The sequence below is a fragment of the Colletotrichum gloeosporioides genome (assembly GCF_011800055.1).
Source record: "Colletotrichum gloeosporioides strain Lc1 chromosome Unknown consensus_77, whole genome shotgun sequence".
Classification (NCBI taxonomy): domain Eukaryota; kingdom Fungi; phylum Ascomycota; class Sordariomycetes; order Glomerellales; family Glomerellaceae; genus Colletotrichum; species Colletotrichum gloeosporioides.
The window spans coordinates 134703-148527 of NW_025544722.1; the positions used below are offsets into that span (position 1 = coordinate 134703).

The 13825-nt window shown below is 53.5% G+C and overlaps 2 protein-coding genes and 1 pseudogene across 3 annotated transcripts; 2 read left to right on the forward strand and 1 right to left on the reverse strand.

Moving 5' to 3' along the window:
• Positions 1–839: 839 nt before the first annotated feature.
• Positions 840–4037, forward strand: GCG54_00007745 (uncharacterized protein; the record flags this gene model as incomplete). The annotated part of the gene is made up of 5 exons (XM_045407723.1): positions 840–2089; positions 2141–3335; positions 3387–3470; positions 3523–3694; positions 3772–4037. The coding sequence occupies 5 exons, from the start codon at positions 840–842 to the stop codon at positions 4035–4037; spliced, it is 2967 nt and encodes a 988-aa protein (XP_045259458.1).
• Positions 4038–4984: 947 nt separating this feature from the next.
• On the reverse strand, positions 4985–8206 carry GCG54_00007746 (uncharacterized protein; the record flags this gene model as incomplete). Its single annotated transcript, XM_045407724.1, has 3 exons — positions 4985–5162; positions 7591–7919; positions 7982–8206. The coding sequence occupies 3 exons, from the start codon at positions 8204–8206 to the stop codon at positions 4985–4987; spliced, it is 732 nt and encodes a 243-aa protein (XP_045259459.1).
• GCG54_00007747 lies at positions 5690–10867 on the forward strand (annotated as a pseudogene). Its single transcript has 6 exons — positions 5690–6200; positions 6255–6321; positions 6379–6850; positions 9141–10188; positions 10254–10317; positions 10374–10867. Coding segments are annotated over exons 1-6 (2656 nt in total).
• Positions 10868–13825: the final 2958 nt, after the last annotated feature.

The following is a 13825-nucleotide window of genomic DNA, read 5'->3' on the forward strand; positions in this document are numbered from 1 at the left end:
AACGCCCTGGCTATGGGCAATTGTCGATTGCAGGTGTCGGAACGGCTGAATTGAAGATTCCCTTGCGCAACGAGGCTTCATTCAATAGTTGGGACGAGGTGGCGGCCCGGGGTTTTGTTCCCGATGGAGCAGGAAACTTTGAGAATCCCAGCATTGAAGAAGGACTCGTCGTCGTTTGGTGAGGAGTGAGGGGCCTTTCATCTTCGAATATTCAATACGTTGGACGGAGCCACGCCAGAGATTCGCAAGTCGATTGACAGTCCAAGCGCCTATTCTGCATTCCCACGCAGGTCGTGACAAAGCTCACTTCGAGTCAACGCGCCGATGCAGAGTCTGGACGCGCCAGCTACGCTCACTCTGGGTTGCGTCACGTCCAGCATGAGACACGCAACATGTTGCTCCCCAAAAGTTCCCCTGTCGCACACACTCTGCAGCGAAGCTCCCGGTTGGCGATGAGAGCTTCAGTGGAGCACAAGTAGCTTTGGGGGCGACGGCTGTTTCCTGTTAGAGATCACTCCCACGCGAAATGGCCGGACTAACAGCTCCAGAAGCTTATCGCGTGAGATACCACCGTCGCTTCCCCGCTCATCACCCAAGCTTTCCTGGAGCTCCAGCGACGCTGAATTGACCTTCCCAACTGGTCGAGATTCCCGTTCATGGATGCGAAAAGTCGTAATCTGAAGCTCACAAGAGAGCTACCCCAGGCTGCCGCTGATAAAATGATGTGACATCCCACTCTGCACAATACCTCGATCTTCTTCTGCTACTTCGAGGTGCCATTTTGGTGACCAATTGCTTCGTTCACCCGGAGCACTCTCGACCCCCAGCATCATCACACGATGCCTAAATCAGCAGGCCGGTCCTCGAAAGAGACCGATCTCTATTCCTTCCAGACCCCACCACCGTATGAAGCTGCCGCCTATCCCCGCGTCCGGACTCGTCGCACCCTCGCCCGACGCCTGATATCCGTCCGCTTGCTGTTCGCCGTCTTCCTATGCGGTGCCATTACCTGGCTGTGCCTTCTCCTCGATCGCGAGACGAAGCTCGACCATGTCGCCCAACACGCGACTTCGTCCGCCCGACTGACCCGGTTCGAGGAGTCGCTGCAACACTGCGCCTCTCTCAAGACCTTCCCTCAAAGCCCCAACCCGAAGTCGCGTACGTCGAACCCGCGATGGAACAAGGAGCGCGGCCAGCAGAAGCCTGTTGTGCTTCGCAACGCGACCTTCTTCGACGGCGAGACGATTGCCTCCGAGCCAATGGACATCAAGTTTGAGAAAGGCCTCTTCACCGAGGTGGCGACGACCGCTTCCAAGTCAATCAGCTCCGATGGAGCTGTCGAGCACGATGTGCACGGTCGTTTTGTCACGCCCGGCTTGGTTGACATGCACTCCCACCATGCAGTCATGATGTGGCCGGGCCTGTCTGCCACCGACGACACAAACGAGGTGAACGAAGCCTACGGCCCCTTGACGCCCTTCGTGCGCGTTCTTGATTCGACCAAGGCCTACGATGTGGCCACTGAGATCATCATGTCAGGTGGCATCACCTCGTCTCTCCTTCTCCCTGGATCCGCCAATGTCATGGGCGGTGAGGGAACTGCGATCAAGAATGTTCTCAACTCTGGAGAGCTGGGCGAATACATAGTGGAGGAGCTCCTCCTCGAGCACGGAATTCCCATCGAAGAGCGCCATCGATATATGAAGCTCGCCTGCGGTGAGAACCCGAAGCGGGTGTACGACCACACTCGTATGGCCGATGCTTGGATTCTCCGTGAGCAATTTGGCAAGGCCAAAGAGCTGGTTGAAAAGCAGGACGAGTACTGCGAGGCTGCCAAGCTCTTGTCGACGGCCTCGACGGAGGAGAAACGCCGCTTCATTGAGCAATTGGGCAACTTCCCCACCGAATTGAAGCTCGAGTCTACCGCTGGCATGCTTCGTGGCCGCGTGGCAATGCAGAACCACTGCTATCTTCCTGAAGATTTGGAGACCATGCTGCGAGTGACCGGCGAGTTTGGTGTCAAGGTCCGGGCCTTCCATCATGCCATTGAAGCGTGGCAAGTCCCTGAGATGCTGAAGAACTACGGAGAGTGAGTGTCACCGGGTAATCTGAACGACCTCAACAACTAACAAATCTGCAGTAACGTCACGATTGCCACTTTTGCCGAATTCAGTCTGTACAAGTGGGAAGCCTACGCTCCCAGTCTGTCTGCAGGTGCAATTCTCGCCAAGCACGGCGTCCCTGTCGCCTACAAATCTGACCATACGTCGGCGGAGCTGAACGCCAAGTATATCATGTATCAGGCCGGTGTTGGCCATTCGTTCCATTTGCCGGAAGAGCAGGCTCTGCAGTCTGTCACCTCGATCCCCGCAAAGGCCATCGACTTGGGTTACCGCATTGGCTACGCGCGTCCTGGATACGATGCTGATCTGGTTGTTTGGGATGCCCATCCCCTTTCTATCGGCGCGACCCCTCTCCAGGTCTACATCGACGGCAACCCCCAGCTTAAGCACAAGATTGTTCAAGAGAGCATGGGCACGACCTTCAACGAAGCGTCCGCCAAGGCCCCCGCACCGATCACTCCCAAGATGCGAATGGAACTCGAGCCAGAGGCGAAGGAAGCCTTTTGCTCAAAGACCAAGAAGAAGCCCACATTCGTCATTAACGGAATCACGACGACCTTCCTTGAGAATCACCCGCAGATGCCCTCGACCTTCCACGATGTAAGCGGGGAGAACCTGACCTTGGTGATCAATAAGGGAGGCATCACGTGTCTCAACACGTCCAAGAATTGTGCTTCTGCAGTCACCCAGGCATCGGCCGAAGGTGAAGTCACCACCGTGGATCTGTCCGACGGCCACGTCCTCCCAGGTCTGACGGCCATCACATCCTCCCTCGGCTTGGTGGAGATTGCGACAGAGCCCTCCACTGGTGACGGCTACGCCGACTTCAAGCGCGACGGCAACGATCCTGAGAACCTCGACTTTGCCAAGTACGGCGTTCAGCTGGAGGGCAAGGCATTTGCACGCGCCCGTCTCGGTGGCGTCACTCGTGCCATCTCTCCTCCCGTCAGTGAGGCTGGCTTCGTCAACGGTGTTAGCGTCGGCATCCTCACACGACGGGGCCGCACCCTTCTCGATGGTGGAATCTTCAAGCCCGAGGTCGCGCTGCATGTCACTCTCGATGACGGCGCCAAGGCCAGCGTGGGAACCATTAGCAACGCCGTCAAGAAGCTGCGCAAGATTCTGGTGGACGGCCAGGGCAAGCACAACGAGACGACCTTCGGAGAGGTTGCGCACGGCAAGCTGCCGCTCATTATCAAGGCTAATAACCACGTAAGTCAACCAACGGCCAGATTTGGTGCATCGTAATTGACATGTGCACAGTGGGATATCCAGCAAATCATCAGTATCAAGAAGGACTTCCCCGACGTGAACATTGTTATTCAAGGCGGTGCTGAGGCACCTCTGGTAAGTATCATCCCCGACGCTGGCCCATTATCAGACTAACCATGCATCTCAGGTCGCCCTGGAGCTCGCCAAATCCCAGATTCCTCTCATTCTCACACAGACTCGCCCCGCACCCGACGAATTCCGACACCGAGACGCAGTCGTCGGCCCGCCCCTGACGCCTAGTGTCGCCCGTCTCTTGAGTGAGGCGGGTGTTTACTTCGCCATTGCCGTTGTATCTGACAGTATGTTTCCCCCCGGGTTTCCCTTTCATACAGTCACTATGAAAATAATACAAAGACTAACACATTTCGTTTCTTAGTCATGCCAGCCGACTACCGCCTCCACGACCTTGCGCTCGAGGCCTCTTGGGCAGCCAAGTACGCCAACCTTGGAGCCAAGGAGACCGTCCGTCTCGTGTCAAGCAATGTCGAAGACATTCTCGGCCTTGAGAGGAGCAAAGACATTGTCGTTTGGGAGGGCAGTCCGCTCCAATTTGGAGGCACCGTGGCGCTCAGCTTTGAGGAGGGCCAGGACGGCGAGATTGAGGTCGCCGCTTGCTGGCCGCAGGAGCATGATGAGCAGTAGACAAGGCTCAAGATTGTCCCATACTTGTGTGAATCTTTTGTAAATATAAATCATCTTTCTTAATCTAAGTTTGGCAGTTTCATAGGCAACCTGGATAGTGCGAGGCATCAATAGCAAAAGGTGGCGATCGTCAAAGAGCAGTCTCTGATTGTTGCGCTGCTTGCAAGCATTGCATTCACCGCCGACAAAGAAGAAGGCTTGGATTGTTGGATCGCATCTGACAAGCTTGGGCCGGAACATTTGGGACAGCAAATAGTCGGCTCTAAGAAGAATGGTTATGAATACTGTGACGATTACATATCTGCGCCACGCGGAGGTTTCAATTTTCCTCGGCTAGTAGCCAAAATACAGATCAGATGTGGCAAACAAGTACACAGAACCCTCATCTCTCGCGCCAAGATGATGACTCCACCACCAAATAAGACCGTCCATAGGAGCTCCCAGCTTGTCCAACAGACTTTCTCTCCGTCCGCTCTGCTCAGTCAATTATCTAGGTAAAATAAGATGACACGGAGTCTTATGACTTACTAAGTCACGGGAAAGATCACCCACCTCGATTAGATGCTCGAGGAACACCCGCCTTCTTTATTTACTGAGACTTTTGCTGTGAATCTTTTGTAACAAATCTACCGCCAACGCCATGTAACGATCCATCCAGGGTGATATCCGGCCCGTGGGAGCGAAAACATTATTCTCTCTGTCTACGCTTCTCAACCATTCATCTGGGTAGGCTGACGCTCTCGAGTTCCGCAACTTGTGACTGACAAGCGAGACACCGGGAGACACCAAAAGATATATACTGTATATCGTCAATACCAAGGTTAAGAGCGCCTAATTTTGTCTCCATCCCTGTATTTAATTGTTGAATGGTCCCTGGCAAGCCCAAATGGGGTTGTACTCTATATCGCACCGGCTTGCGGTTCACTTGGTCCGGTACCACGCTCGTGCTATCCCGCCTCGAAGACGGTGCGGTCGTCTTTGTTATAGATCGCCCTGACGGGTCTCGGCATGATTCCGGGTCTCCAGTTGCCGGGTTGCCTGCCCTCACCCGGACTTGGCATAATGGGATGCTCGTAGCGAGGGGCTTCGGATGTGACAGGGAGTCTTTCGCGGTCGAAGTACTGGCTGACAGGCGACTCAGGGGGCCATCAAGTATTCAAACGCATCATACGGATGTTATCTGACTTGATACTTCACGTTCGTCATGGTAGTCATTGATGACTCATTTACATTTACAAAGTTTTGCCCTTATTTATTTGTAATTACTAAACAGCAAAAGTTGATTCATGTATCAAAAGCTTCGCACACTGGGTCACATAGATAGAAAATCAGGCTGCTAATTCCCTGGAGGAATCAGCAGGCGGGGTGGGTGATTTCATCCTCCTATCACCACCTCCTTCCTTACTTACTTCGGTATGTCATTTCACGTTCACCTCTCGCACTTTCCGCATTCGCCCAGTCGCAGATACTCTGGCGCTCCACCTTTTGCCGATATCTTCCAACTCCCACACGCGTGTTCGTGTTTTGAACGTCTTTCTAGAACACAATATCCCAATCATCCACTTAAGACAATCGTTAGAGTTGGGCCTACGTTGCAACACTCGATCAATACTCAGACGGGAGCACATACTCCATATCAAACAGGACCAGCGATGGAACGGGACGCGCAGGCGGACGCCAAAGTTCGAGCAGAACGCTCATCGAAGCCAAATGGAGAGCCTGCGACAAAAGACGAGGCAAGAAGCACGACACAGTTGCCAATTGCACATATTGCAAAGATCGAGACTCATGGTGAAGAAATCGATAGCGAGACCCTGGCCGCAAGACTTGCTACTCTCGAGTTCGAGATCCAGGAAAAGATCCTGCGAAGCTACGTCCTCGATGGTAAGGACATCACCCAAGGACATATTACCGTCCTCAAGGTGATCGCGCGTGGAATTGCCGGCACCACTCCAGAAGCCGCAAAAGAGGCCGCACGCCAGCTCAACGTTCTCTGTCCTCCTTTGAACCAAACCGGAAGGGCCAACAACTGGATATACATGGTCTGGCTCATTATGCGACATTGTTGCAGACATTGGATCGATAGACACAGTACAAGAGTGTTGTGTTCACATCCTGGAGGAGTTGGTGCAGTGTGCCAAAGGGATGATGGACGTCTGGGGCGTAGGTTGCCTCTGCAATGTTCTGACGTTGTTTACCAGCTGATTGTGTTTCCAGAGCAAACTACGCGTGTGGAGAGATCTACCCGTCTTCCCAACCGCCTTTGACCAGTTCTGGGAAAATGGTAAGTACCACCTATCATGCCATCTCGAAGAATCATTCTGAATCATTTCCAATACAGCCCCAACGACAAATTTCGAAGCAGAAAAGCTTGACCCCGTAGACGTCCAGAGCTGGAAGAACATCAGCTGCTTTGCGGCTCGACTGATGCACTCAGGTCTCGCCAGTGACTATGACCAAGCTATCATAGCATTGCGTATAGCCCTTGAGGAGGATATGAACACGTTGCCGGAGTTCGCAGACTGCAGGACGCAGGTCGCTTGCCTTTGGATCAAGCACGCAAGCAAGTTTCTTCTACGGTGGGCGCTGGAGGACCACGGTCGTGCAGAAGTCGCCGGGACGTCGCCATCATATTTGGAAGCAGGCCCATTGTACGGCGGACCTGCGACCATGTGTCTGCAGGGATGGGGCTTCTGGATTGAACGCCTGGAGATGCTTGGGAAGGCGTCTTTATTGGAAGCAGACACGCGGAAACTGGCACTCCAGGCCGCGAGGACGATGAGAATCGTCGAGAAGCGTGTGCGTCTTCTATTGTCAGCATGAACTTTTCCCCAGGCCTGCAGAAAAGTTATCATAGCTCAGTAGTTGGCATTGATCCAGCGCGACTCAAGGGTCTATGGTCTCTGTAGAAATAGCAAGCATTGTGTTACCATGCTGTGGAATTCCACAAGGACGATTGTTATCCTCATGAGCAGAACAATCTTGATTTCCGAAAACAGCACAACTGAGAGCTTCTTCGCTGTAGGTATCTTTTGCCCATGAAGCCCAATCTGCAAGCTAAGTGCAGGACAACGAAACCAATGCCAGAACGTCCCAACTTCGATGCCATGGCACCGTCAGATCGGCACAACCAGTGCAACTCAAGAGATCTCATTATCCCCAATCCACCACGTAAAGTCATTATCCATCCAAATCCAGCTCTCCACCACGCGTTTGCTTCATGCTCGTCTGGCTTGATAAATCAGTAGCCTGTCTGCATCTCCGAGAACCTGCCATACAATCTGCAATCCTTTGTGATGTTCTCAATCAAGCACCTCAATGCGCCTCGCTTGCAATCTGGAAAAAGGGGTTAGCGATGGAAGAAACATCGTCTAGGACAAGGGATATCGCGCCTAACAAGAAAGAAGCTGTGTCCACGCAAACTCGCTGATTCTCAAAAGATGTCATTGCTCATCTTTGATTCAACAGCGTCTACTTGCGCTGCAAGCCAGGCTTCGGGTTGTGGAAGGCGGGACGGTACGTCGCCAGCGAAAACGGATGGCTCTCCTAAGACTGTCCGTTCTTTGGCTCGCGATTGGCACGCCTGCCGTCGTGGTACGCCACATCGAACACGTCACGCTCTGCGTCGTTGTAGATCGCGCGAACGGGGCCGGGCCTGCCGCCGGTGTAGTTGTTTCCACGGTCACCCTTGGAAGGGCTGGGTTTCATCGGAAACGTTGTCCACTCACGCTCTGCCTGCAGGGGAAGGGGAGGCTTGTTATAGTACGCATGTGGGTAAGCTCCGCGGGAGCGAGGCTCCGAAGGCGCCTGTCGAACTTGGCGGCGTATGTCTGCGGCGTTAAGATGGTCGTATTGAGGCTCATCCTCGCAGTGGGCGGAATACTTTGAAGACGTGTTAGGTAAATCTCGTTGACGTGGGAAGTTCAAAAGGGGTGTGGGCGTACGTAAGAGTCATGGGAATTCCGTCTGGGGGCTTTTTCGACCTCTATCTCGGCCTCTTTTTGGCGGGCCACGCGGCTCGCGAAGGACTTCTCGGAGTGTTTGACAGGATGGCCAGCCTTGGGCGAAACAACAGAAGCCCATGTCATTGGGGTATTGGGAGGAGTTGTCGGGCGCGAGCTGGTGGAGCCGCTTGCTCTGGTCTGCAGACGAGACAGACTGAGAGACATGGTCAAGTCTTGGATGATAGGGGTAGTTTGAGATATGGTAGTGAGAGACAGTCGAAGGTCAGAGCTGCCGGAGTCTGAAGGTATCGTCAAAAGTAGAAAGGGGGAGAGAACACGAGAGTGGTAATGATGTTGTGTATGTGGAAAAAAAGGGGGTCCTCCCAGATCTTTATAGGGTGAAGGTCTTGAGGCGCGATCACTCCGGTGCGATGAGGCCTCGTCTCTGTATTCACTCGCGATACCCCCCTTAGCGCGACACATCATCAGACGAAGCCCACCTTCTAAGGCATCAATCTCCTAAGCAACCGCGTAGCAACGCGTGAGGCGACGCCAGCGAGGCAAACCATGCGCACTATCAACATATGAGGTAGTAAGAACCTTTAAGGATGACAACACCCTTCGCTGAGCAGCCACCGTTAGGGCAGCAGCTCTATTTACTACAGATATCCAAAGTTCGGAATAGCTTCATCCGGAGGACCTACATCAACCCACGACTTCCCAGATTGGGGTGCTTGAGAACCACAACGGGAAGAAAAAACAAACCAATACATTCATTGCTTCCATATCAAGAAGTGACTTTGCCTAATTGGTTTGTTAAATTCACCGGGAAGCTGGGTGATCTCTGAAGTGAGTTGACAAACGGGTCACGTGGCAGGTCGTCCGCGTCTAAGGGCACACGCATCTACAAAGAACAAGCGGGGCGGGCAGCTTGCTTTCAGATCGGGTGTGATCGAGACTGATATATATTTCAGCACCTACCTTCCATCACCTTTTTTTCTTTCACCAACCCGCTCTCTGAACCACCTCGACTCTCTACGTTCCCCCTCACCTTCACATTTTCTCCCTCGATTCTCCCTTCCTCTTCCTCTCGCGACAATAAAAACTTGATGGCCGATCATACGATTAAGACGACGAAGAGATTTATTCCCGACGACAGGATGAACTCCGAGATTGACCCCCCGACAGACGTCGCGCCAGAGATCGCACTGGAGAGCCCCGAGAAACCTGCCATCGAGCCCGCGACTGAGCCTATGACCGAGCTCTCGCCTGAGTCCGTAACAGGCGACGAGGCAAGCCTGAGGGAAATGCTCGCTAACATTACCATCGAACCGGAAGCCAACGATGGATCTCAGCAACCTACTCGATCTGGTCTTGAGTCCACCCCAAAGGCTTCTGCAAACCCGCCTTCCGCTGCCCAGATTGCTCTCCCTCCAAGGCCCTCACCCTCACCTGGATTTCGAGTCAGTGATCATTTCCACGGAGCGCTTGTGCCCATCGACCGAAGCAGCACCACCAAAGCGTCGTATGGAGATTTCGGCTTTCTAGAGACCCTCGAGAATCCTTTCGGCGTCGATTACTCCAAAAACATCAACGTCGACCCCACAGCCGGATCTCCAGACAGACCCAAATCACAATCCTGCAAAGATCTCGAGACTGCCGCTCCTGGTATTTCGCTGGATCACTGCGGCGCCCCAGACCTGGCAACAGAAGCCTCCACGGTAGTCACTGAAAATTTGGCAGCCGCTCTATCCGACATATCTGACGACGATGCCTCATACCACACTGCTCCATATTACTTGTCATACAATGACACAAACGATGATACAAACGATGACACAAACGACGACACGGACGACGGATTAGACTATTTCGTGGGGCTGTACCCAGATACTGTGCACCAGATCAAGAAATTCCAAAACCGAGACTTCTCTGAGCAACAGCGCGACATCATCAGCGCATTGGACCTCAGCTTGCAGCGCGACGTTCCAGACGCGGCAGAGCGAGCCGCCGAGAAGATTGACAGTCTTTGCCCGCCTATCGACCAAAAGGTGGAAGTCCAAGACTGGCTGTGGATGCTTTGGGAGACTGTCATTGATGTTGTTCGCTTTGGACAATGCTACGCTGTGGGCTACTACATTGACCAGATGTTTGCCATCCTTATATGCCTGCAAAAGCGTGCTCACGGATATGTGAAGATTGAGGGGGTAAGTCATTGCTCCCAAGAACTTCTTCTTGACGCCCCGGATACTGACTAGAAGTTTCCCTGCAGGTGGAGCGACGTCTCTGGCAAGATCTGCCCATGTTCTCATACTGCATGGATGCCTACTTGAGCGGTATGTCCCCTGATACTTGCGCTTCTTCGAACAAGAGGTCCCTAACATGCTACCAGATCCAACCAGAGGATGTTCGGATTTGGATATAACGGAATCTCACAGATGGAAGTGTCTGAACGAATTGGCAGCCAGGTGTCTTGGGAGCGGTATTGCTGGACCGTACCATCACGCTTTGGATGCCATGAGATCGAATCTCGAGGAGGAGTTGAGCTCAGACCGCTGGGTTGTTTCCACCAGAATGGGTGTCGCCAATCTATGGCTAAGGCATGCGAGGAAACCCATTCTCAGATGGGCGCTGGAGAATGCCGGCCGTACAGATCCTCCGAAGGAAGATTCGATGGACTATGAAGCACCGGGACCTTTGTACCGCGGCCCCCCAATGATGTGTCTGCAACGATGGGGTTTCTGGATTGAAAGGCTGGAGCAGTTGAGTAAGAAGGATCTTGGAACGATGGACTTGAAGCCATGGGACTTCCACCGCGATGCACGAGACGCGGCGGAGTTAATGAAGCAGGTTGAAAAGGAGATGGGCCACACTTTGTCGGATTGATACTACCAAGGAGAGAGAAGGCGAATCCAGGTTGAGACGGTAAGTGGCTGTGCGAGCCTTCGATTTTCATTCGGCTGCTAAGAAACAGCATGGGTTCAGCAGAGTAGCTTTCATGTTTTCGTGTCTGGTTACTCTCACGACGACAGAAAGTCGACGAGATCGGCTTCTCCTAGATCGCAGTCTAGAAATACACGGTGATCTCAACCACTTCCATGAGCACTTGGTAAATCCAAAGCGGAATAGATTATGCTGCCTAAGAGAACCTCTCCTCATGGCCGCAGCTTCAAAACTAATAACACCTCGGCCGTCTGATTCCTCAGCAAGTATATTGCCGTGTAACGCATCGGAGCTTGACAGATGATTCCGTCAACGACGATTGGCCTCTCGTCCAAGACATGAGGGGAGATACAAGAGTACGACCTGCGTCAGCTTCGAACAATTGTCGACCCAGCTTGCCTCGTCTCGTGGAAAATTATTGAAACTGCTGACTTCCACCTTCCTAGATATTCGGAGACACACGGGTCCAACAGAGCGAGACGCACGTAACCGTCATTCGAACACAAACATCACCCGCGCGGGCCCATGTCTGTCAGCCCTAGTCCCGAAGACTGCGATCCGGACGCTCGGCACGCACACGAGCGAAGCTTTTTTCGTGCTACGCCGTTCCGGGTCACGATGCTGTAAGGGGCGCGATAAGGGCACACTTATGCAAGGACATTGACTATATCTGACGGGGGAGGAGGCAACACCAGCTGAGAGACTTTTTTCCACGCTAAGGAGGAGCTGATGGTAGGTTAGTCGGCACTGATGGGCACGGAAGATGCTCTGATGTCGGTGACGGTTCGGTTCCGTGAGAGATACCCGGCTGAGCTCCCCCGGATCAACAAGCCGCGGTGACATGATCGGCTGCGCTTGCTCAGACGAGGGATTCTAGATGGTCGAGGGGCGGCGACACATGGCTTAAGATTGGATGGCGTTCCCGGCTGGACTGGGCTCGGTATCGTGCGCGCCGCCGTCGATCCGTCCCTGCGGCAAAGCACTATCACAAAGCGGGCAGCAATCATCTCATAAATGAATCTTGTTAGTTCGCTCGTCCAAAGGATCGTCGCATGTTCTGACAGGAATAAGAAAGTTCGGCAAATTTGCATGAAAACTGCCGTTCGCCGAGAAGTGGTGCATGGTGATGTAAGCGAGCATAGTGATTGCATGGCTGGTGGCTTCGGTCTTTGGCTGACGGGAGGGCTGCCCGCATCCACGTATCTGTGCAAACAAAACTGAACATTGTTGTTTCCCAGAAGGTGAAAACAATGTGTTTCATATGAGAAGCCACGCATTCTGATCTTGACCGGTATTCGTCATCTGTTTGATTGGGCGGGCCACTGTTGTGAGCCCGGCGTTTCTGAAGCGCGCGCCAGTCTGTGGTTTTCCGCCCTTGAATGCGACAGGGGGGTACACCCTCACGGGCTTCACAAAAGGTGAGCAAGCATGAATCGCATGGCGGTCGCCCAGAGAGCAGGGTATGCTTAAATGGATTGGAACGTCGAGGCATCTTGTCGTGCCCTATTGTCGTTCATTTCGCGTCCGCTCTTGGCCTTACTCATCCCAACCAGGCCCTCTGGTTGCTTGGCAATATGAACGTGCGAAAAGAGCCATTGGGGCGCTCGCCAGCCCCCGACGCCGACCGTATGAGCGGAGGCTGAGTGACATGGGAATAAACAGACGGTGGCAGTGCTGAGGAGTAAAAGCATGGGCGGTGATGTTGACGGCGGTGAGTGGTACTCGGGAAGTCCGTTGAGGAACTCCATGACGACGTCCGGTGACAATTGCTCTGGCCGAAGAACAATTGACCAAAAACTGTGAGACTGTCTCCGACCGAAGTCTTGGGAAGACAGAAGGAAACTCGAACGAGGTGCGGGTAAGCAAAGATTGGCGAGCGTTGGAATGCGCCGTTGCAAAACAAGATCTAAATCGGACAAAGGGCGCAAGTGCGCCGTTGTAGATGGAGGGAATGTTGCCAGGATCCAAAGTCAGAGTGCGATGGCTGATCGAAGCAAGAGTTGTGTCCCCGACTTTTCCCAGCCTGGCCGAACAGCAACATAGCCAAGATGCCTGAGGGTGACAGGTCTAGAGAGCTTCCACGCCCCGACTCCAGAATCGGAGGCGTAAACCTGTCCGCAGTTTCAGCCGTACGAAAGCCTCTTGTTAAGGGAAGCAAACGAAGATGCAAACGTGACCACCCGTGATGCTTCCGCAGCCACCCAACCTCTTCACTTTCGAGGTTGGCGCCAGCCGCATCTGACAGCCATCATTTGGTCGACTTGAGGAAACTTTGGCGTGCGGATGGCTTCGAAGTCGACAACAACCTAGACCGGCAAGCAGCAGTCACGGGAGGACCTAGAGGATGGCAAGCCATTTATCTAGTGCCATGACGATGATCTCCGGGCAGGCGGCCGCGGCCGCAACGCCCTGAAAGGCATGTGGTGTGGCGGTTTCATAAGCTGTCAAGCTTCCGTGTCGCTGAATGTGGTGAGCTGGCGCTGCAGCTGACGAGAAGGAAATCCCGATGCAATGGACAGGGAGACGATGTAACGAGGTCACATTCGGAGGTAGAGGTTGATCTCCCCGTCGGGCTTGACCAATGGAACGGTGGTACCGCGACGAAGCGTGATTCGCTCGAGGTTCCGTGAATGTCTAGTTGAAAACGTGGGTAGACATGGGATGAGCGCCGGGATGAGACGTTCTGAAACCCCACCGGCGGCTGGCTATTCGACTCAGTGGTCCTTCAAAATCCATTGACCATTGAGTCGGGCCTGTGCAATCTGTCATGGCAGGGTTCAAGACAGATCCTCCAACCTCCGTGGGAGATATCGGCGAAGGTCTGGACTCTTTGGAGAACCCCACCAGAGCAAATCCATCGGCGTTCTTCTTCAGTCGAATGACCTCGCAAAGGCCCAAGGA